Genomic DNA, 24697 nt, shown 5'->3' on the forward strand with positions numbered 1-24697 from the left:
GGTTTTTTTTCGGGGCGAGTATGAACACGTAACATTAAACCCAGCGTGCCGCGGAAGGGCGCCCGTTTGTCGAGGGAACACGCTCAGATCTGGAAATACAGCCCCACTGGCAGGGAGGAAGCGCGGAAGGGTATTCTTGGGAGCGAACAGTACGTTTTAGCAGAGAAATCCCTTTTCCCCAAAATACGTGTGAATACATGAATTTAAGTATTGATTCTCTTCTTGCCTCTCTCGACAGCTGTATCTGTCCCTATATTCTACTACTGCAGTACCACTGTCTGGCAGGTTTTGGTTTGTTTGTTCATACAGTAGCTTTTCTTGTTTTTTTAAAGGGAAAACAATTCTCTGTCCTGTGAATCTAGAAAAGTCAGTCTCCTCAGATCTCATAACGAACTTGCCAGTAAAGGCCAAATACTATCTTCCTGTCATCCAGTTTTTAGGTTGCCACTACAGCTGTAAAACTGCACACTGTGCAGTCTGCTGGGAAACTTTAAAAGCCTGGGCAATGCAAACACCATAGCCAGATGTTAACTGGACTTTAATGAGCTTAACGAGGTATTGGTGTCTATCCTTATTAATAAGGCAGCAAGAAGCACATGGATGACTTACCCACTGCAGAATCCGTTAGTTCCTTTTATCAAAGGTATGTGCCAGAGTGGCAGATACTCTGAGATGCTTGACACTTTTGCCTTTTTTTTGTGAAAACTATTACTGATAAAATGTGAATAGGTACAGTTTCAAGGGGCTAACAGGGAGCAGTTGGCCTAGGAAGAAAAGGAGGGTAGCTAGATATTTTTCCGCAGCTTTTTGTCTGCAGTAAGACATTTGTGACCCTTAGATTTCTTTACTAATACCCTCCCTTTGGCAGTCACAACCTATTGAGACACTGATGGTCATAATGTGAACTAACTGTTCTGCTTTTGATCCTTTCAGGTTTGTTATCAAAGGAAGCCTAGCTGGAGCTGCTGTATATGTGGCATATGATCAGGGGCTGCTGGGCAGTGGCACACAAGGTGCTGAAGCACTCAAAAAAGCTCAAGCAGCACTGCCTCCAGCTATCCAGGAGTGGACGAGTTACCTAGGCTGGGAGGTAAGGACTGTTTAGATGGACAGTGCAAAACAAACACATTCTCTGAATGAGGAGGAAACATTGGGGTGATATTCTGATTCCAGTGAAGTTGGCAGGAGTTTTACTGTTGAAAGTAGATTTAACATTGCAAATATTTTGAAGAGGATTGAAATGGAAGGAGAATAAAATTTTAAATTTGGGGGAGATACACAGCTCACAGATGTTACTTCAAAGGAGAAGGGGTAACCAGCCTATGCAGGGTCAAGGAGGGGATTGCAAACATGCTCTGGGTGATATTTCACTATGTAGCAGTATTCCTAAGCTTCTTTTGAAGAATCCTACATGCTTTTAGAAAAACCAATGAAAATATTATCCTCCCATATTCTCAAATTGCTATCAGTTCATCAAATTGAATTTAAATTGCCTGAAGAGGCCCTTCTCTATTAGTTCTTAGTTTTTAAAATCCTCAGAAAAGAAGCCTTTGCTTTAAGTTTGAAAAGCATTTTTCATGTTAGAGACAACTATAAACTAAGAGATGACAGCCATGTAAGGAGACAGCCCAGGAGATGTTTTTCACAAACACCCAAATGATGTGTACTACCTCCTGGGGAAAAGAGCAAACCCTAGACTTAAAGTGTCATGTCTGATCCCTTTTGAGACTTAGGGAGAGTAGGCACCTAAGTATTTTTGAGATCTGAGGCCAAGAGGCTTTGCCAATGTGATGTGAATTCTAAGTGAAACGCCTCAGGTGCTGATATTTTGTCTTTCTCTTTTTAGCTCCCACCCACTCCAAAATTTGACTTTTCCCTCTCTGATTCCTGGAATAAAGGTAAAATAACTACTCACCAAGCTCTGAAAGGAGCAAGGGGCCAAGAGTGATGTAGCTTACACCAGTCTTGTTTCAACGTTGTCCTCCTAAATTGAATGATGGAGAAGGAGCTGATAGATGTTAGTCTGGTGGAAGAAGCATTGGGAATGGGACTGAGGAAGCATATTCTGCTTCAGACTAGCACACTGACTGACTTTGGACCTAATTTCTTGTTGTTTCAACTGTGAAATAAGGAGGAGGATGTGTGTCCATAAACCTGTCTGCCTTTTCTAACCGGGGAGCTGGTGTCTCTACCTAAAAAGCTTGCTGCCTACCTGTGCCCCAAGACAGGCATGTCTGTACTATCCTAGAGTCTAAGATTGAAAGTTTCAGTAAAGTGTTCAGGGAGGCCTGTGGCCCCCACAATAAATAAGTAGAGTTTATGCACTAGTGAATTCATCAGCATTGGCAATGATCAAGGAAACTAGAGGATAAAAATAAATGATAACTTAAGAAAGGTGTACCTTTGGTTAAAGGTTGAAGACTACAGATGCTAGTATGTCTGAACTGAGCCCTGGAATTTTCAGAAGGGATGGTCATTCCTGTTACTAGAATTTTAGACATCTTGTTTGAAGGTTAAAGCATGTTATAAATACCTAGTAATAAATAGTTTTTATGGTGCAGCAAAGAGTCTTTATGCAATTGTGGGGAAACATGGTACACAAATACTGTGACATGTCCAGCATCACCCATGGAGTCTGTGATAAGGCCAGAAATAAAATGGAACTTAGCCCAGTTCTTTGTGATTGTTTCATCTCATATAGAGGCCTTTAAGTTGGAATTTCTGTGTCACAAATGTTACTGAGACAATAAAGCTGTACTTGAACCAAGGATCATTCAGGCCACAGGGTGTTTGAAAGCATCTGAGTTAGAGTTCAGTTTTTCTTTCTGTGTTTAGAGATCTACAATGCTAGAGTAACATTGGGAAATTTGGCTTGAATGATGATCTTGGGATAAATCTTCTCTGCTTTCCTTGCAGGAGTGCAGTCAGTCATGTCTGCCTTGTCTGTAGCTCCCGCCAGGGCCTGTGAATACACGGTGGAAGGCTGGAAGTATGTGAAGGATCTTGTCAAATGAACGCGTTCTCCAGGGTTCATGATTCTCTCTGTCCTCTGTTGTCTTTGAGAGGATGCAGAGTCCGTCGCTCTGGAGGGCAGCTCAGCCGTGTAAGGGCTACAATAAAAGACTTTGGAACTTCAATTTGTATTTGGGTTGGTTTTAGCATACAGACTGGAACAATTGCTTTTTCCTAGCAGTGATCAAAGGCTTCAGGGATCACAGATCATTTGTAATGAAGTGGTGGCCATATGCTGAGGTACTGCCTCTGTTCCAAAGCTGCCAAGCTTGGTAGCTAAACAGATTATTCTGAAGCTGAATTAATCTTGAAAGTGAATGCCATCTTATTCAAAACAAGCCAACAAGAGTTAAAAAAAAATTAAAAATCCAAGGTAACAGTAAAAGATGCTGTAAAAGATGGCTTAGGGCGTTTATACAAGTGCAGGAAGGGTAACTGAGCATGAAACATTTTGTTAGGTCGTGATATGCTCCAGTTGGCAGACTCTGCATGTTTTAATTTTAATGTGGATGAAAACTTTTCTGAGGTCAGTTTTCAGTCTCAGCCAAGGTGTACGTAAGGAGCACCAATGGCCTAGAGGGCATCACTATTGTAAGATGAAGTTACAGACTGAGTCTCTGTTTTTAACCCTTTGTGATGGGATTGTAGCATGGAGGTTGGTGAAGTCGTTATATCATGGCACAGCATCAGTATGATTCTGTTCCCTCCTCACTGGAAGCGTCTGTGTGTATATCAGATGGGTTATTGTGAATGCACAGCTTGTAACCTCTCCGTTCTTGAGTCTCTGTCCCAGAGCTGCTGCTCATGCTTCTAAAACCAGGGACAGGGATTGACCTCGCTGCTGGCAGCAGGGCTGTCATTTCTTCTACACTGATGTGCTAATAACAGTTGCATTGTTCTAGTCTATGCTAGTTACAGAATGAGCTGAGGCACAACTATAGAACAGGAAACAGGCAGTGGTAGGTCGGGAGAGCAGGATGAGTGCTTACTCAAATTTGGAGTCAGATTTAAAACACGAGAATGAAGGATTTGCAGTTTTGTTTCCTTTTTTAACAAACATTTATATGATGAAACCAACTGCCAAGAGATTTTAGAGGATTTGACTAAGGTATAAATAGCTTTAAAAAGTGCTTAAGTTAATTCCTGAGGGATGGGTCCAAATCTATGGTCCAGATGGAAGCTACAAGTTTGGTAAACGTTGGAGTTCTCTATTGTGCAGGTCACAGATCCTTCACCTCATTCTAGAACCTTGATAACCTCTATCTATATCCCATTTCTTCCTTAACTTCCCAATGTCAACTGCCTTTGAAGCAGCACAGCTTTTCTTGCAGGAGTTTCTGTCATAGCTACCCATGTACACACCTCAGAAAATAATGGTGCTAAGATACTTGTGCAGGGCTGCTTATGCAGGCTGGCTGCTGGGGACAAGAAGTTAAACTCCAGCTATGAGACAGGAGCTGTCTGCCATTTTACAGCCCCTGTATAGTAAGCTTGCTGCAGCTTAGGCAACTGGCTTTGAAAAGCAGCACGTCTCATAACATAGCTCAGCTTGGGACGCACTGGGAATGTGGGTTTACGGGAATATACCTCTCTTCCCTCAAATTAGAGTTAAGAGTCAGTCTGCATGGAAAGCTCAGTCTGCCATTGACTACCCTGTCACTGAGCTTTGGTAAAAGAGAGGACTTGATTTTCCAGAGCACTGTTTAATTTTTACAAGTCATAACTTCCATCTCATCAGGCCAAACCTCCCATTAAGAAAATTCTGACACTGTCATCTAGAGTCTTCATCTTTCTAGCTTTTGCTACAAAATGTAATCACTTTGAACAAAGCACACTGTGTACAAATAGGTAGAATATTGCACCTCTGGTATGCTTAGAACTTTAGTTCTCCTCTGTGCTTTTCATGATCTGAACCACTTTTTTGCCCTTTGATGATTGCTCTCTAAAGATTCAACATTGTGATGTGCCTTCTCTATGGATGTATGAAAAAATATCTTCAGGCAACTGATAAAAACCCCATCTCTGAAGATGGAAAAAACCCAAATGAGCCTACAAATGAAAGGAACAGGATTTTTTTCCTCTTGCCATCATAAAAGCCATCCTTGGTGGTTAATGCTGAGGCCATGTTGCTCCAGAGATGACTGCACAAAGACAAATTATAATTTGGATACAACAAAGTGACAGATCATGTCATGATCACGTTAGTTCTCAACACATTCATAAAATGATGCTTAAGCACAGCCAATGGCTGTTACTAGTCTTTTAAAGAAATTATGGACCGCTAAGTAAAATTACTGCCCTGAAACTGATGGAGTTTTGGACTACCCTGATCTATCAGAAGCTAAATAAAATGATTCTGATACACACTTGGAAGAGGTTCACAAGCACCTCTGTGCTGTCTATACAGAAACTGTGCTGCTCATTCAGTATGTAACTTCTTTTTCAGAGACTGTAGGGTATTATACTGCACAGTACCTACCAACGTGAGACAAGATGAAAAAAAAATTCTTCACCACTTGTCCTACAATATCCTATGTCAATTTTACAGTGGCAGGGTGTTCAAACTTTGACAACTGCAATCTTCTAAGGTTCTCTTATGGTGGCATATAGTCTACTTAATTTTGACAGGTCTAAGGTAACACAGTATTTCAGTGTATTTCTGGGAGTTGTGTGCTACTGAAAGTGCAAAGGGACACCTGTGAGGCATTTTGACACTTCATCTTTGAAAGTTACACAGTTTAACACAGAGCTGAATAAATTAGTTTTACAGGGACTGCTCAAACAAAGCAATTAATTGTAAACTGGCGTTTATGGAAAATGGAATGCTTCATTAACAAACATTTTAAATGGGATATGAACAACACTTTACAAAACAAATGAATTCACATTGGATTGAGTGACATAATACGGCAGCAGCTTAAAAAAAATTACAGTGGCCCATAAGTTACAATTAATAGTAACCCTGGGTAACAGATTTGTTTCACTTGCCACCTTGCATTAAAAATTAAACACAATCAGTAGCGACGGTTGAAACGAGGATCATTCGGTCTGTTTGCTCTCTCCTGGCCAGCAAATCCTTCTCCTTGCATTCCTCCTCCATGCATGATCTGACTTTGATTGCCACCTTGCATGAAACTGCCACGCCTAGAAAGTGATTCAGACATTTTAATGTTCTCTTGTGACTCTGGTGGTCAGGTTGCTAGTACAGGTGTTCTTCCACAATTTTTTGTGTGATTTCTCACTCTTCCATTAGATATACTACATGAAACCCATGGGAATATTTTATTATTCCTTGACATTTAAGTAACTAATTAAATAACCGATACTCCCATAAAATGGTTCTCTGGCCAGTTTCTATTTAGAAGAAATGTCCCTTAGAAGGAAAACAAACACACACTTCTCTCCTTTCAAAGTTCCTTACCCTGACATGCCTCCACGATGCATCACATGGCCAGGTCTGCCTCTACCTCCACCTAAAAAAGTTCAAATGCTTCCTTTATATCTACAGTAATAGTTTTACTTCAGTGATAATGCCTGTAATTTTTCTTCTTTACATAGCACAACTAATGAATTGTTGTGCAAGAAGCATACCTTGCCATCTCTCATGATCCCGTCCTATCATTCCTCCATCCACACTGCTCTGCCAGGAACGATCTTGATGTCCTTCAAACTTTCGACTGTGATCTCCCCAGTCACGTCCATCCCTGTGAAGGTATGAAATTCATATCTTCTCACATGAGCCAGAGCACACAAAATAGATTCGAGTACAGAAACTAAGTCACAAACTTAAATACTTTACGAAGGTGCATGCAAATCTTATATTTATACTGGTATCTGTTAAGTCAAATCTCAGTAGAATCCTTCTGCTCAAACCAAATAAGATGACAGATATGAAAAAAAGATATCAGAGAAGAACCACTATCCTGAAAACAGCAAGCTTTGATAGGAATGTTAGTTAAAATTAATGGAAAGGATGAAGACTTTAAGATGTGTGGTTATTAAAAAAAAATTCATGCCAAGATGCATGTTTTGATGGACAAGGCAAGCTGAACGAGATACTCACTTGCAGTCCATCCAACACACTCGGGGTTAATTTTGGAAAGAAAGAACTGTACTTCCAAAAACTGCATCCTACTTCCACATATGGAAATATTCCTTTGATGCACAAGAAAATGTATTTTTAGTTAAGTGTACTAACCGTGACTGTGGGGGTATCCCTCTACTTTCACTCATTCTTCTGTCAGATCCATAGCTACCCCAACTTTCTCGAGAGTCTCGTGAGTGACGGTCTGGTCCTCCGTGGCGCTCATCTGGGTAATGCTAAAAGGCAAAGAACACTTACAGGACTGCACAAAACAGACTTGTTAATTGCTTAAAGTTGCTCAGCTGTAATTACTCAATCACAGAGTCATTTAGGATGGAAGGGACATCCTGAGATCATCTAGTCCAACCCTCCTGCTCAAGCAGGATCAGCCAGGGCAGGCTGCCTAGAAGATTCTCCCCCCCTAGGTTTTAAATTTCTTCACAGCTAGAGCCAAGTTCTCCATGCAAACTGTTCCAGTGTTTGACCATCTTCACAGTTAAAGGTGATTTGTATTAACTTTAGATGGAATTTCACGTGTTTAAGTTTGCACTCATTGACTCGTCTTGTCGGTGGGCACCACTGAGCAGCACCTGGCTACATCCTCCCCATATCCTCTCTCCCATCAAGTATTAATGCCTATTGATAAGACAAACCCTCAGCCTTCTCTTCTCCTTGCTGAACAGTTGTAGCTCTCAGCCTCTCCTCATACAGAAGATTCTCTAGGCCCTACTGCACTTACTCCAATAAGCTTCTTGTACTGAGGAGCCCAGCACTAGGCACAGAACATCAGACAGGTGCTGAGTAAAAAGGCCTTGACCTTCTAGGAATACTTTTACTAACGCTTCCCTGGATGCTACTGGCTTTCTTTGCCAGGAGGGTGCAATGCTGACTCATCAGCTTGCTGTCCACCACAGCGCCAAGGTCCTTCTCTGCAGAACTGCTTTTGGTCTGCTTGGTCCCAAGCATGTATCGCTGCACAGGGTTATTCCTCCCCAGGAGCAGGACTTAGCATTTCCTGTTGTTGAACCTAATGATATTCCCCTCTGCTCAACTCTCCAGAATATCCAGGTCCCTCCAAATCTCACAGCTTAACCATCAGTAAAGGGCACTTGAGCATTTCCTGACTCTTAATCTCTCACTGCTTGAATGTGCCCTGAAGGTCTTTCTTCCAGCCTTCAAAAAGTGCAAACATCTCTACTAATTTTGCTGTTATTTCCACGTAACCTCATAGAGGTATACTTTGTACCTCTGCCTCTTCTACGCCATCATTTGGAAGACTCTATTTTGAAGCAATTCACTTGTTTTGATTTCTATCAGAATAACTATATATTTTATAATAAACAAGTCTTTGAATTGAATTTCATCTTATTGAAGTAAATAAGATAATCTGATTGTTGATACGTATTTTGGGAGATATCATGTAATTCTCAACTACTGAAATTTAATCTGACACACACTATAAAAAAACCAGGTTATAAGATGTTAAGATGTTTCCATAGCTCTATAAAGCAACTCACTTGTCCATCCCGATCTCCCATAATTGTCCTCGATCCATCTCTCCTATAAGCAGACAATTAGAATCAGATTGTGGTAGTAAAACATACAGCAGTTTATAAAAATCCATCTATCTATAAACACAGATGAAAAAAATCTTACTTTCTCATAGGGCCAACATCTACAAAAGGCACAAACAGCTGGAATATATGAAAACAATGGCACATTTTGGATTCCTGGAAAACCAGTTAGTCCTGAGGTATAAACCAGAATATTCTTGTTAAAATGCTAGGTGCCTTCAAATTATTTAGAAATTTTTCAGAATCCTACAAGTATGTGAAACAGCACTGTAAAAAAAAAACTATGAACAAGCCTGCCAGAAGCTTCAACTCATTGCACAATACAGATCTCTTCATGGCTGTAGACAAAAAGGTCCACAGCCACTAAACCACACTTGAAAAATAAAATGCAAACCAAGCACACAGTAAAAGGCAGCAAAATGTGACATTAAATACAGTCTTTTGTCTTTCGATTTCAGGCAATACAGTGGAGGTAAGACACCAACCTGTCTATTGAATGCTCTTGGTAACGACCACGGTCTCTGTGATCAAAGTCATGGAAGCGATCCTGGCGACTGAAATCTGAGTGATACCTATCATTCATTGCCATTCGTTTTGCCTCTGGCCAGTACGGATCATCCCTCCTGAGAAAAGAACGTAGTCATTTTAGTCCAGATAATGACTTGATATTGTTCCCCTTTCCAAACTAAAGTGCAAACTAGTGCAAACTAAAAGAAGGGTAATTAAGTTCAAAATGGAGTTGAAAAACCTTAGAGAGGATAGCTTGACTAGGGGTCTTAAACACAGTCAGCTCAATGCAGTCAACAACTGCTGACTGATGGAAGCTGAGAGCATATGTATGGCTTTTTATAGCCCAGGCTGATGAGACAGAACCTGGCAGCAATGTCTCCCACTTGCATAATCTGTATTTGCTGGCTTCACCTGCCATCTATGTCATATGGTCTCCTCATTGCAGACCGACGTTCCTGTTCATAGCGCAGTTGCTCATGCTGGCGCCGCAGCTCTTCTCTTTCTCGCTGAATGCGGTCTTGTTCTCTTCTCCTTTCATGCTCTATGTGCATTCGTTCTCTTTCCAGTCTTTCCCTTTCCATCCGTTCTCGTTCAAGACGCTGCCTTTCAATTTCCAGTCTCTCCCGAGCAATCTCAAGCCTCTCCCTTTCTTCTCGTTCACGGATAGTCTGTAGGTGCTGCTGTCTCTCCCGACGCTCACGTGTGCTATTTTAACAGAAACAAAAGGTTACAGATGTAATACTTCAACAAATAAAGGAAGTTAAAAAGAAAAACAAAAAGAAGAAAAAGAGAAAGAAGCGTTAAAAATTAATAGCACAGTGACTGTTCAGCTCCTTGAAATTATACCTGGGAAGGGTATGGGAGGGAGGGCATGGAGGGAAGACACTCAGTGTACACAGGAATTACTTGTATTAAGAGACCGATCATATTACTCCCACAAAACCCACCTGTGGGGGCAAATAATTCCATATGGTCAGGGGAATTTGAATCCAAATGCCCAGAGCTCACTTCTTATACTGAAATAAAGTATCTGTGAAGAATATTTTATTTCTGTCAAGAAAGCCAGAATGGTATGCTGGATAATGACTTCACTCAAGCTCAGAAATCTAACTATGAGAGACAAACTTCCTCTCCATTAAGAATGACAAAAGCATTTTTCTCCTGGTTAATTCAACTACTTTTAGGTGAGGAATAAAAGTTTTGTAATGTGTGGAAAACATGGAATTCAAGTCACAGTTTTAGCAAGGAATTTGAAGGATGGCCATTATGACCTTTATCCTGTATTAAACATCATGAAAACAAAAATAAAACCCCACCCAAAATAAATAAATACCCGAATTAAGTTCAATAGATATGTGACCCAGAAACATTTAACAAGTTGCAAGTGAAAAAACCCCCCTGAAATCCTCTTATCTCTTAGTCGTTTTAATTAAAATGAAAATAAAATATGCATTATAGGGTAAAAAATGTCAAACAATTTCATAGTTGCTCTTACCGGCGCTGCTCTGCCTCCCTCATTTTTCGCTGTGCTTTAATTTTGTCAAATGGCACAATGCCTTGTCTCTCTCTGCTCTCTGATTTGCGATCTTGGCTCTTAATGCTCTGTATTTAATATTGAAGTAGAGAAACTTAATTTATTAAAGGACAACTATTACAAACAATGCTCTAAGCTCTGTTTCCATTTGTACTATCATATCTGAAAGCTTGGTCCCTGCATTTTTCAAAAAAGTTGTTCTTTTTTTAACATTACAGACACGCCATGTATTAACACAGTAATACCTTCCCACATTTGTTTGGCAGCATTTGATTGCTGAATATAGTATCAGCTGAACAAAAAGTATTTTACTAATTAAGATGTAAATCCATGTTATAGAAACTCTAATTGGACAAACTGGCAAGACAAGTGTGGGTTACATGTAGCCTAGCAGGATTTAGTATTTGTTTCTAAGGAAAATATTTCCCACACAGAAACATTACTCACTCTGTCTTTTGATGTAGTTGATGTTTTCACACTAATAACAGGTTCTCCTTTGGATTTATCCATTACTACTGTTCTCTCTGTTCCTTTACTTCCTAAAAAAATCAGAGGTGGAAAAAACAATCAGACTACACAACCTACACCAAACTCATTGCTCTGCTAGAAGTTATGTTCTCTAAAATGTGAAAACGGACATCTAACCCTCTCTTCAAAACCAATTATTTCACTACACCTACTCCAAGTGCTTCTTTCAAGGATGACAAAATGTCAAACATCTCCCCCCAAAACACCCTCCCCCTTATACATTCTGGATTTCCAACTAAGAATCAGAAACAATCCTAGAACATTGGCAGTTCTTTGGAAAGAACTACTTAAAATTAAATATTCATACATCAACATATATTTTACTCTATGAAACAACAGTAGCCAAATTACCTGACTTAATAGTTTTAGGTTGATCTGATGAACCAGACTTCTGTTCATCTTTATCTTTTTTTTCCTTTTCATCTTTGTCTTCTATCTTTTTAGGATCATCTTTTTGGTCAGATTTTTCATCCCTTTTACCACTGCCAGGTCTATAGATAGATATTGATATAGGTTAGACTAATACAGACTAAGAGAAAAGGAAATTCAAGCAGAATGCTAGCAACACACTAAAAAGGTAGAATTCTGATGTGATAACAGTCACAATTAGATTTCCAAATGTTTCCTTCCACAACATCCTACACCAGAAAACAAGACATCCAGACCATCCAGTGCAGTTGTCAAAACACTTGATTCAGGAATCTCAACTGGAAGAATGAGGAAAAATTCACACTATGATGTGCTTAATACCCACAAAGTTTCTTAAACAATGTGACAATTAAGAAGTGCCAATGTGAACCATTTTTGTCAGGCAACTAGCTGAAATAAAAGCAAAAAGTTCTCAGTAAATAGCATTTAACACAAGTTATGCCTCAAGCAGACAACCGAAGCAAAGGTCTTAGTGTTTTATTCACTCTCCTAGTGTCTTATTCAGTGACTGCCAGTAATGCCAGAGAGAAAAAGCATAGTGCTGCAGAGGAACATGTTCTGGAAACAGGATTTTGGACAACTCTCTTTTAACTGTTTGTGACCACCATCACTGGAGGAGACCCTATTCCAATGAGAGACAAAAAGTAATGAAAAAACAGTGACATACAGATCAAAATCTTTAAACGGTCTTTCCTATAGATTTAAGACATGAAAGCACCACAATTGTTACTAAAACCTAAACACACCTAAATTAAAAGGTATGCTTGAAACCTTAAAGCACATAACAGAAACATGTTAAACTAGGCACCGAACATCAACAGAAGTTTATCTTATAGAAAAAGTTAAAAAAATGCAGGTACTCCTCTTTTTGAATGTTTGCCACAGAAATGTTTTACTCTTACTGTAACTTTGTTTTCCCTGACATCAACATAGACTGAAGAACAGCAAAACACCTTTGGACAGAGAATTTTTATAACAGTACCTCTCACTGACTGTTTCTCTCTTTGCTTCATTCTCTTTTTTTTCACTTGTCTTCTTCCCAGCAGGTTCATTTTTTGCCTGAAATTTATTTTGCACATGATCAGCTGAGAATGTGGTCTCGATCATTTGTACAATCTGATGGGAACTTGTTATCTTTGAGGATAAGTACTCACTTTTTCTACAGAAATTATTTTCCCATGTAACTCTGTTTTGTGGAGATGGGTGATACATTTTGTTGCTTCCTCGGCAGTAGACATTGTAACAAAGCCATAGCAGCGAGCACCAGGACTTCGAGCATTGGTGACCACTTTTGCACCCACCACCTTTCCAAAATAAAGAGGTGTTACACTCACTGTAACAAGCAAGAACTGCAAGCTTTCTACCCTTTTTAATTCCTGCCCATTATCATTCAGGAAACTTCTGTTGTTAAGAGATTAACAAACACAAAGGAGTGTTGCAACCATGCTTCTGTTGTCAGTGAAACACTACAAAAGCTGCATCAATAGATGACAGCCAAAGACTGAATTCTTTTCTGGAGAAAGACCACAAGGGGACAAAAAATAAAAAAAAAAAAAAAGTCGTCTAACTTTACATAAACAACACCACTTTGTTCAAATGTAAAAGAGTAAAAAACAATACAATAGAAGTTTTTAAGCCAATTTCCACCTACATGCTAATGCTAGCTCAACTGCTAAGTCCCATCTTCCCTCAAAAAAATGCTTACATGTCAGTGGTGAGGCAGACCAACCATGTTATCTATCTTCTTTAAGAAACAGGAGGTTTCCTCAAAAAGTAGAGCTTGAAAAAGCCCACATAAATGGTGTTTACTTATGTTCATATATTCAATAGTACAGCTCACTTTGCATTACAGAAATCAACCATATTTCACAGAAATGTCGTATTTTAAAGTACAGCTGGATGAAGAACCTACTTCCATGCATTTGATTTACTGCACATGTACATTTACTTCTAGGGAGCTCTGCCTCTGCTAATACCCTAAAGAAAATAACTGTCATTTTATTTAAAGGACTAAATAGTACCATGGCATCTATCTAGAGGCAAATACTAGCTTTGCTGTCGCTTAGTTTTTAGTTACATTTAAAATTTTGTGGCACATCTCTATGATCAATGTTCTAGGTTACCAGATAGAATTCTAAGCAAATAAATGGAAGGAAAGCATTGCATTTTTATTGTTATGAGAAGCATTAAAAGGGTTTTACTAGTCTCATGACCTGAAGAAAAACCTCAAAGCTTTGCTACACTTAATCCGTTTTTGTACCTATTTGTAAGGTCATATTTAAGTTCCAGAGTATTTTCACTGGTAAAATATTCAGTGGCAGATTGCTTGTACATACAGTTTTCTTTTACTACAATCTCCTGATAGTAATCTTTAAATAGGCTTCAAACGTCTTACAAAAATCCTTACTGCTGTCTCTAAGTCTTCTATTAAACTAGCTCTTTCCATTTTCCAACTGACAGGAAGGTTTAACTTACCATTTTGTCTGTCATTAATAACAACAGCAGGACTTCCCCTGCCAAAAAAACCAAACAACCCCTCCTGATATCCCAAGCCATCCAAACAAGTGCTTTCTAAAGCAACTGCCAACTCTACATAAAAATAAAACTTCAGATACCAGGGCAATTCTTAAGATATTCCCCAATAACTGTGTTTCAACACTTCCTGCATATTTTCCCTAGTCCTAAGGCAGTTTTTTATAAACATTAAATGCACCACTGACAGTGAATTTTCAATGGGTAAAGACACAATACTACTGCACAGGAGACAAAAGTATGTGTAAACAGTTACTGACTTTCAAATAAAGGACTGCAAATGGAATTTTATGGTTTTTTTGGAAGCAAGCAACTGAATAAAAAACCCTCAGTCATTCAGTGCATACTTCCACGATTTTTTCCTTGATATCCCACAATATTTTTGATAATTGGATTCCTTTCACTGGTACTTTCAGTGACAAGGGCTTAAGAAGTCTTATTAACAGTTTCAAGCAAAAAAACCCTCAACAACAAACCAAACGAAAATAACCTCTTACCTTTCCATACTTGCTAAACAGATTCTTCAAATCTGTAGCTCTGGTAGTGGAAGCCAGTCCACTCACCCAGAAGTTTCTACCGGAACTGCTAGCAGTGCGACCTAATTAGGAAAACAAAACCCAGAACATAGCCAAAATTCTAATTAACAACTACTTCTGAATTAAAAAGGAACAATATCACAAATTTTTAATTTTTTAACATCATAGACCAAGTAAATGCAATGTGTAACATTCTCCTCCCATGATTTGCATTCCTGAAGGCAAGTAGCATTACAAGTCCCAAAACTTGGATAGAACTACAAGTGCTGATACGGAAGTATGTTATATCATTCTTCAAGAAAGCAATTTGACGAGGGTACCCCTGAAGTAACAGAGGCTTTTCAAAATGTACCTGGATAGATAGTAATTTTGCACTAACTAGAAAACATAGAAGACCTGCAAGAGTTGTTAGCAACCACTTATGCTCACGTCTTGCCCTCCTTATCTCCTGAACTCCAAAGGAATGATGATGGGATGCAGAATAACTATACCTCTCAAGGACAGACATTCACCATTAAAAAACCAAGAAAACTGCTCTCCTATTTCTGCCCACACAGATCCCACAGTTCAAATATGAAGTCTGACTTTATTAACAGGAGTTTGAAAAGACCTAGTTTGCTTTAGCCACGCAAGAACTATAGAACACCTGTCCAATTTTGCATCTAAACTAGAAAGATGACTTTTTAAAAGTTTATGAACTTGTAAAGTCTGAAAACCCAACGTCTAGTGATTAAAAAGTGTTTGACCTGTACTCAAAGTTTCAGTGTTTGCATTTCAGCATGAAGCACTTAGGTAAGGATACTGTTTCCAGTCTCCTTTGAAATGTCTTTATTGTCCTTTTATCAGTCTTGGCAGTGTTCATTTCCAAGGCTTCAATGAATGGAGGGAAGCTTTCACTTCAGCTATCTGCTTCCATATGCCTTTTTATTTTTTGGTGATATATGGAATTTCACAGAATTGCTTTTATTGAGGGAAGATATTTTTTCCAGAACCTTTCCAGAATTTTATTTATTTTATTTAGGTGTCTTTCCATCTTTTACTTCCCGATAACTTTTGTCATTGTCGCAAGTATGAGCTTAGTGCTGAGATCACAGCTGTTAGTATTTACACAAGTTTCCTAGGGAAGGATGCAATCATTTGTATCAACCTCTTAAAAAAAAAACCCAAACAAAAAAGAGGTCTTTTGTATAAAAGAGAATAGATATACACCTGCCATCATCTATCTCAAGAAGTGCCTGGACTAAGGTATGTCATGCATGCAAACACATGGGAGATACGTTGTCTTGGTGTTTTAAAGAGTTGAGCCTTAGGCTTTGATGCTTTTACTCCACAACACTTCTGTGATTTCAAAATGACTACCCGCAGTTACACTGGCACCAGAATCCTGGCTCAATAATTTTGCTCTGCATGTAGAGAATGCCACGTAATCAAGCAGCTAACTCTCACCACTGCTGTTCACTAAGTCAGAAAATGACTAAAACCAATGTCACAGAACACATCACATCCTTTGTAGAAAGGTATGCAGGAGCAAGGTGGTTATCAGACACTCAGGTTCCTGAAGGCTGTTTTAAATGCAAAGTTCAAGAAAAGTTTTCTCAGTCCACAAAAAAAAATATACTCAAGTCCTCAGGTAAACAACAGCATGCACAAAACACTTCTTCAAATATTCTGAAATAAGAGAACACAAGACTACAGACTTTAGGGTGAGTAGACCCTAATGAAGCTCACAGTGAGGCCCAGTAGCTTGCACAAATAGGTATAACCCTGGATCCTGGAAAAAGCAGTGACACTGAGTTGAGTCTGTGTTGTAAAACCCAACTAAAACCAAACAAATTCTTCCTGTCCAGTCAGTAGAGACCTCATAATGAGTTTCTTGCTTATTATTAAAAGTGTTGAACTACCTGCCTGCAGTGTGTAAAAATAATGTTAACAGTCAGTTCTAAATTTTCTGCCCTGGTCAGGTAGAAGAGAACAGAAAGGTGGGATGAGCTGCAGACTCAGCTGCCTGATGTATTAAAAGGAAGAAGCACAAGGAAAAGAAGAAGCGGGCACATGACTGCTGATCAAGAAATTTTTTTCTTGCTTCTGATGCCCATTTGCACCACAAATAGGATTTGCATGGACAAAGATTTAATAAAATCAATCAAATTTGAAGACAACATGAAGCTGTAAGTTTTCCTGGCATTGTAATATGTGAATACTAGATCCCAAATTACTTCAGCAAAACAGAAGATGGTCTGAAGAATCACAAGTGCATAGTAAAGCAGAAACAATTACAAAAGGTTCTTGACTCACTAACAGCTGGTAGTAAGCATCTTCAGTGCCATAAAAGACATATTTGCCATCTATTAATGTCTATCTTTAAAGATCAAGTTACAAGCAAAAGGGTGCAATGCAGACATTCTTAAAAAATGCATAAAAGGAAAATACTTATTCTTCTATGAATAAAGAAAATCCAGAAAGAGGTGAATTTATACTATTTAACAACTGCAGACTGCTATGCTTCTCCTGCTGAAATACACCATCCAATACACTTATCCAAGCAATCATTAAAGTTCTACTTTTGAAAACAAACATACCTTTCTCATCTTTTGAGATTATCTTTGCATCTCTGTCCTCCTCAACAGGGCTAGAGACAAAACATCATATTATTCAAGTCAGAAACAAAAGTGAATAAATATAAATTATGAAAAAAGTTAAAATTAAATACCTACCAGAAAATACCTCGCAAATGAAAACACACCTCTGTATACTTGATTTAAGAAATCTGACAAGAAATAATGAAGTCAGATTCTTAAACAGACTTACATTAAGAAGATGATTACAAATAAGAGTAATTTGGGAAAACAACCTTTGAAGGTTGAGGAAGGAAAGAAATCAAACCCATTGTGTTTAAGAAAAAAAATTAAAAACATCTGCACATGGAGAAATAAAACACACTCTTTAGGAATAGGCTACAATTTCATCAGTCTCGGTGGCCAATTGAAGGAAACAGCTTATTCGCATCACTTAACGACCAACGATAAAAGATAGCATCTGGTCTATAACGGAGAAAAAACAAACCTCTTTTTCTGATCACCGCCCTCACTGGCTGAGGACTCTTTAGTAGCAGGGGATTCCTCAGAATTAGCTTTGTCTTCTGTTCTCTTGGCATCTTCTTTGCTATCTTTGGCTTCAGGACCAGCGCCTTTTGCCGCTGTTTCCCCACTAGAGGCTTCCAGGCCTTGGGAGCGTTTGCTACTCTGATCGCTTAGGGTCTCTACTACTAAAGATTCAGAGTCCGGCTTCTCTTCCTCTAGTGTCTGTTCACATGTCTCCCCTTTTGCTACAACTAAACGCTTTGCTTCCTTCCTTGCCATAGCTTGTGCCGATTTGCTGTCCAAATCTAAAGCATCTTCCTCCAACTGAGCGGCAGCAAGAGCGTCCTCTTCCTCCGCCAGCCTCTTGCCTGGCACCGCGATACTTGCTTCCTGTGCATGTGGCCGCTCCACTTCGGAAGTTTCTTCGTTAAGTACTTCAGATTTACAAGTTTCCCCCAAAATGTCGAGTATTTTCTCATTTTCTACGGATTTAACAGGAATAGAATGGCACAAGATTTAATCACCAGGGAAATACAGCAATCACAAATGTGGAACTGGCATGGCTGCCACACTAACACCAAGAGAACTTCTAAGCTACACAGAGATTGGAAAACCCTAATGTACACAGTATTAAAAGTACTATGCTAACTGCTTTCTGACAAACTACCAAATCAGCCCTAAAACGATAACAGGGAAGAAAAATGCCCCCACAGATTTAACAAAAAACTTCTGGCTCATCCTCCATATTCTTCATTAAATCCTTCAGCTCTGTTTCTTCTCTAGTTAGCTTCGAGTCCAAGATGCTTAACTGAACGTATCAAGGCACTGAGAGTTCAATTTTTAAATTTCTGCGAAATTCTTTTAGCAGACAGTCCAACATGAGAACTGGGCATCTTCTGATGGTGCATGAGTGTGTTTGCAGTCCAGAAAGTGAAAAGTATCTGTATGAAATTTCCATGAAGAAACTCTTCTTTCTTCTGTATCCAGTAACTAATCTTTACATTTTAGTGCCCTAGAATATCTTTTTACTGCTTTCACTGTCCACTACTTAGTAACAGTTAAGGTGTGTGCAATATCACAAGATCTGTTTACAAGTAGAATATTTAGCTTTTAAACTGTGATTAACTTCTCTAAATCCACTTATGTAGTTTAACAGGTTTTTAAACCATTTCATTTCACTGGAAATATTTCAAAGATGACAAGCATCACTTCACAGATCTGGGGATATGATTGGGTTTCCAATCTCTATGACCCTGCATGATCTGGGTTGTCCATCATAAAAATAATGCAAATTATGGGTTTTTTGCTTGGTTTTTTAATAGTTAATGGTTTAAAAAGTATTAGTTGAAAAGACAGGAATATGTTTTTCTTTAACAGTACCTGGCTCCAAGTGCAGCCTCTCCATTTTCTGTTTGGGGAAAAAAAACAACACAGAATGAGGATTTTATAAAATGTATTTTCTAACAGAGAATAATAGCAACTCCCTGCCCAATCTCAAGACTGAAAACTACACAAATTCGCCTACTACATCTAGCTCTTTTTTTCACCATTCACTGGAACTGAGTATTTTATATAGGTAATTTTACTGGCACATGAAAACTGGATCAAAATATCAGCCACAACTGCATTCTCATCACTAACTCTGAATTTTAAAGAGACCAATAAAGTATCTTTATGTACTACCACACCAACTACAGAGAAAAAACAATCCCAGCTGCTATTTTAAACAATCAGCGGGAGAAAGAAAAAATCAACAGTATAAGATCTTTTTTTTTCGTCATGAAAGTGAAGGAAGTCTTGAGAGCTGACTGGAAAGTAGGAAAAATCAATAGGGCATTCTCATTTCAGAGACTATATGCTGAGCAAGATTATGTATGTTTTGGATTCTATTACAATTTCATATTATGGTCACATTTTCTTTTTTTAGTGTGGGAACAGAGTGAATACTAATAATACGATATACTGATAATACAGCAATCTGAAACACATCTACATTTTCAATTTACCTTCATTTCAATTAAATCAGAAGAGGAGGCTTCTAAATTGTTTTCAATTTCATCATAATCTTCCTAAAAGAGTAAAAAAGGAATTATATAATTTCTTACCAATAGTAACTTACAGAGAATACACCTGTATTTAATTTTCCCTGTCAAGAAAACAAGAAATATTTTTAAGTATTTGACAGGTCTCAATTGCTACTTCAGATTGTGGCCAAGAATGAGCAGCAACATACAAATGTTCTTGATGATTAAATATCTTTCTCCCACAACCTTTCATTTTAATTTCAACATGACATTGTCTATCTCAAAGTTACTCTTATCTGGAGGAGAAATTTATTTCACGTTTCTGTGGTTACCGAATGTATTTCTCCATTTTCCCACTTTTTAACTTTAGTTTCTAAATGAAAAAAAAAGGTACAAGTAAGGCTGACTTAGGTTTCTACTTCTACAAAACCAAAACATATCCCCAAAAACTTCCTTCCTTTCTTAACAGTTGATGGTAACACACAACCAAAGCTCACGGGTTACATAACTCACAACAACTTTAATTTACAGATTACCACAAAATTGCCTTTCAGGTTAACTGGATGCCATTGGAATGACTGTGTTCCAAGGTGTCACATTAAAGGAGAGATTTTCTCAAATCCTTTGTGTTTGATTGGTCTGTCAATGCCCTGGGAAAGCCAAGGGCAAAGCCAGGGAAGACTCCACTGTAACAGTCGATGGGTGGAACCTGTCTTCTCCATTGGGATGTCTATGGGTAAGACCCTTACTGTGCCACTGAATGATTAACTCGAGACAGCTTTTGTTAGGAATTACAGCTTGTTGGGATGTTACTTTTTCTTTGCAGCCAGATACTACCACGAGCAATCCACAAACCTTAACCTGTCACAGTTTTCTATTATATTAATAGTGTTATTCCATAAACTGTTAAGTGTGAGTCCTTCAAGGGCACTAACAGTTGCTGGCAGCAAGTACCATACTTGACTGAAGAGACCTGGGAGGGGGTCTGTCTCACGCTGTTGGCATGTGACCTGGAACAGCTCGGTCGAACCACCCTCTGATCCAGACTGTCCAGTCAAGGGTCCCCACAACAGGACACTGACAGACTGCTTGGGCACAAGGGTCTCAGTTGTCCTGGGGCACTGACAGGCCAGTCAAACACAAAGGGTGTGAGAAAATCTCCCATTTCACGTGACAGAAGGTAAATGATAAAAAAATTGAGACAGATATGCAGGCCTAAAATAATTAAGAAAAAGAACCCTAAGGAGGCAAGGAAGGAGAGTATGTTCTGTGAGTGAACGGCACAAAAGGAAAAAAACCCACAAGGATCCAAGAAGGATAATATGTGAGGACTGAACATAACATATGGATTACCCTATTCATTCAGTAGCAGGAGATCGTGCTATCTGTAAATGAGATTGCAAGTTGCCCTCAAAACCAAGTCAAAAGCCTGGATATGTCAGAACAGGGCAATATATGAAGTTCTGCTTCTTCTTTTATTAATCTCTATGAGAAAGCAGAACAACATAACTCCCTTAAACCTGAGCATTATTTCTGCAGAAAAGATTTCCAAATTACCTGTGAGTTGAAAATGTATTTCTCTCCCTCTCCATATATATAACTAACTAGACAACTAGACAGAAAAATATATATATATATACACTTCAAGACAAATAACATATAAATGGGAAGAGTGAACACGGAAACTAATACAGTATTTTCAGTTCCAGGCTCTTATCATGTTAAGTAAAGATGATACTGTAACGCAATGAAGGCAGTGACCCATCTACTGTGAACATTTCAAGCCTCTGATCAGACCAAGAATATTTACCACTTAAAAGAGTATGACATAGGAGCAGTTAATGTGAAATAGAATTCAGACCCCATTCATGTCCTATATTCTACTGGACTGAAATAACTTGTTCATGTGCCCATATACTTATTAAGTATCTTCTGAAAAATTACAAAGACCTCTACTCACCTCATTTTCTGTTAGCTGATCTGGAAGTTCTTTCATTTCTGCTTCAACGTTGTCTTTATTATCAGACAGAGAATCGAGAATATTATCAGGACTATAATCCTCTCTGCAGTCCACAGCACTGCCGTTATCTATTTCAGCTTCATCTAATACACTAATATCCATCATGTCAATATCCTGCAAGGTATCCAGACTCGCTTCAATATCCTCCTACAGAAAGAAAAAGGTTAAACGTGTACTTATTGTGGGCTAAATGATGCATATTCTTAGTAACCGCAATCATGATTTCAACTTACCTGCCCATCTCTAGAGTTTTCTTCTAGGCCATTGTCTTCAATACCTTCTTCTTCCAGTTTTCTTCCTAAAAACAGTATCACCGCAGTGAGACATAGCACTAAATTTTGTAATGTGTTTAATCTGTGGTGAATTATCTAACACTGAGCTTGTTTCAACAAGAAATCATTAAGACACTGATTCAGAAGTCTGGGTCTGTCTGGATATAACCGAGGTCAACTTGCCACTCAATAGAAGCTAACAGCACGAGCATGAACTGTAAGTAGCATGGCTACATTTTTCTACAGCTACAGTCTCATTCCACTACACTTCAGTACCTACAAAGACAACACTGTCTAAGAAGGTGCTGCATTTAAAAATAACACTCGAAGATTGTTAGGAAAAAAACCTCTCTTAATTAAACTGATTTAGAATTAGCGTTCACTTTCAAGATTCTGGGCACACACATCACTTTCACCAGCAAACTCACATTGCTATTCAGACAACTGCTCTTTCTGTATTTTCAGTCCCTTTATCTTGAAAGAAGCAGCTTCAACAGCCCGTTTCTCTCCAGAATGTATTTTTAAAGAATGGGCTATGAGCAATTAAAATAAACCATGTGTAACACGGCACACACAATATTTAATGTTTGGAACCAAAATGTACTGAAATCACTAATGAGCTTTCCACAGGAGCTTATGCTGCAGCTGCTTGCTCTGTACCTGAGCCAATTCTACACTCATGGTCACAAGTACAGAAACACCTGCAATTCACAGTCTCATCTACAGGTTTCAAGGCTTGCTAACAAAGTACAGTTAAGTGTCATATTATCATTTAAACTTGTTATTGCTCATTAACGCAACAGAGTTTTACCGTTTTCCATAAGGTAAAAAGCACTTTTTTTTTTTTAGATTGATGAAACAGAAGACATCAACTTTGTATGCTAGGTTCTAGCTACAAGCAAACAATGGAACCGTAAGTGTCCAGACACCATACCTTTGCTAGTTCTTTTTGGTATTCTCTTGTTGGTCAGTTCTGAGGCCACAGGAATTTCATCAGGATCTCCTCCTTCATCCTCAATGGCCTATTGGAGACAGCAGTATGACATCTACTGTATTCTTCGCTGGTGTGCATTTGTACTGGCTTTGGATGGGATAGTTAATTCTCTTCACAGTAGCTGGTATGGGGCTATGTTTGAATTTGTGCTGAGAATAGTGCTGATAACACCGGGATGGATGTTTTAGTTATTACTGAGCAATGCTTACCCAGTGTCAAGACCTTCCCTGCTTCTCCCACTGCCCCATCAGCAAAGGGCTGGGGGTGCACAAGGAATTGGGAAGGGACACAGCTAGACAGCTGACTCCAACTGCCCAAAGGGATATTCCAGACCATACGATGATGTGCTCAGTAATAAAACTGGTGTGGGTGAAAGACGGTGGGGCTGTCATTACTTGGGGACAGGCTCAGCAAGCAATTATTTTCTTTTACACCACCTGTGTTTTTTTTTTTTATTAATTTTCTTCATCTATGTTGCTCTTTTTTTACCCTTGCATTTTTTAAAATTATTAAACTGTCTTTATCACAATCCGCAAGTTTACTCTCACTTTCACTTTTACCTTTCCACTTCCAGTCGCCATCCTGTAAGAAGTGAGAGATGAGTGACTGGCCATGCGGTGTTTTGCTGCCTACTGAAGTTAAACTACAACTGCATTTTTAAGGATTTGTTGTTAGTGTCTCTCCCTAGTTCAGGTCATACAGCCAGGCAGCCATATCACCTGACAGAAGCACTAAATAGTAAGGTCTAACACAACCCCGCAGCCAAATCAAGCTATGACTGAGGAGCAAAGCTCCTTATTCAGCAAAGAACTACTTTAACTCTATAAAACTGAGAGTGACTGCTACAGGAACTCAGGCATATCTGACAGCAACCTTTTCTCAATGTGCAGGCCTGTCAGAACCCATAAATGGGCCAGGACCGACTATACTGTTCTGGCCTCGTGAAAGTCTGTAAAAATACATTCCAGACAGTTAGGAGATATGGAGTCAGGTGAAGTATGGTGGTGCCAAGCAATAGGACAAGAAGCAACGGGCAGAAACTGATGCATAGAAAGTTCCACCTGAGTATGAGGAAAAAATTCTTTCCTGTACAGTGACTGAACACCAGAACATTGCCCAGAGAGGGTGTGGAGTCTCCCTCACTGGAGATATGCAAGAACCGTCAGGACACAATCGTGTGCTAGGTGCTCCGGGATGGCCCTGCTGGAGCACGGAGGATGGACCAGATGACCCACTGTGATCCCTTCCAACTTGACCCATTCTATGAAGCGTGTAGAGAAGCACGAGGAAAGATATGGGAAAGAATCGCGTGTGTGTGCGAATGAGAGAGAAAACTGAAGAAGGACGCGCGAACCTCAGGGTCAGGGAACGACGGGAAGGCCGGGTCCATCTCGGATTCCGCCGAGTGGAATGTGAGCAGCGCTCCAACGGAGCGGCTGGGGGGTGGGCGGGTGTCACAAAGCAAAGCAGCGGTGGGGCTGCTGCCCGTCCCCGCAAGGGCAAGGGCTCCGTAGCGGTGCGAAGAAGGGGACGCGCTGGTGCCAAACAACCCCTCCGCGGCTTCCCGG

The 24697-nt window shown here is 39.3% G+C and overlaps 2 protein-coding genes across 2 annotated transcripts; one reads left to right on the forward strand and one right to left on the reverse strand.

Moving 5' to 3' along the window:
- Positions 1 to 30: 30 nt before the first annotated feature.
- MICOS13 (mitochondrial contact site and cristae organizing system subunit 13) lies at positions 31 to 3137 on the forward strand (the record flags this gene model as incomplete). Its single annotated transcript, XM_029965331.1, has 4 exons — positions 31 to 149; positions 934 to 1090; positions 1847 to 1898; positions 2917 to 3137. Coding segments are annotated over 4 exons (426 nt in total), but the record flags the coding sequence as incomplete, so codon positions are not given.
- Positions 3138 to 5802: 2665 nt separating this feature from the next.
- Positions 5803 to 24534, reverse strand: LOC103761658 (scaffold attachment factor B1-like). The gene is made up of 21 exons (XM_029965330.1): positions 24484 to 24534; positions 23070 to 23157; positions 22097 to 22161; positions 21804 to 22010; positions 19826 to 19888; positions 19200 to 19227; positions 17803 to 18301; positions 17319 to 17368; positions 14701 to 14801; positions 12826 to 12975; positions 12654 to 12730; positions 11594 to 11733; positions 11162 to 11253; positions 10676 to 10782; positions 9592 to 9885; positions 9156 to 9293; positions 8614 to 8656; positions 7211 to 7332; positions 6604 to 6716; positions 6434 to 6485; positions 5803 to 6156 (listed from the first exon to the last, which is right to left on the reverse strand). The coding sequence occupies exons 1-21, from the start codon at positions 24517 to 24519 to the stop codon at positions 6027 to 6029; spliced, it is 2595 nt and encodes an 864-aa protein (XP_029821190.1). The 5' UTR covers positions 24520 to 24534; the 3' UTR covers positions 5803 to 6026.
- Between the last annotated feature and the right edge of the window lie 163 nt (positions 24535 to 24697).

The sequence above is a fragment of the Manacus vitellinus genome, unplaced genomic scaffold (assembly GCF_001715985.3).
Source record: "Manacus vitellinus isolate BGI_N305 unplaced genomic scaffold, ASM171598v3 scaffold_99_pilon, whole genome shotgun sequence".
In the NCBI taxonomy this organism is placed as follows: Eukaryota; Metazoa; Chordata; class Aves; order Passeriformes; family Pipridae; genus Manacus; species Manacus vitellinus.

Bases quoted from the DNA above. Each gene is read 5' to 3' on its own strand.
- LOC103761658 (XM_029965330.1), bottom strand. From the start codon at position 24,519: ATGGACCCGGCCTTCCCGTCGTTCCCTGACCCTGAG. The intron at 23,158-24,483 runs GTTCGCGCGTCC...TGTCTCCAATAG, and splicing joins CGTCGTTCCCTGACCCTGAG to GCCATTGAGGATGAAGGAGG. The intron at 17,369-17,802 runs GTTTGTTTTTTC...TTTTGTCTCTAG, and splicing joins GGCGGTGATCAGAAAAAGAG to CCCTGTTGAGGAGGACAGAG.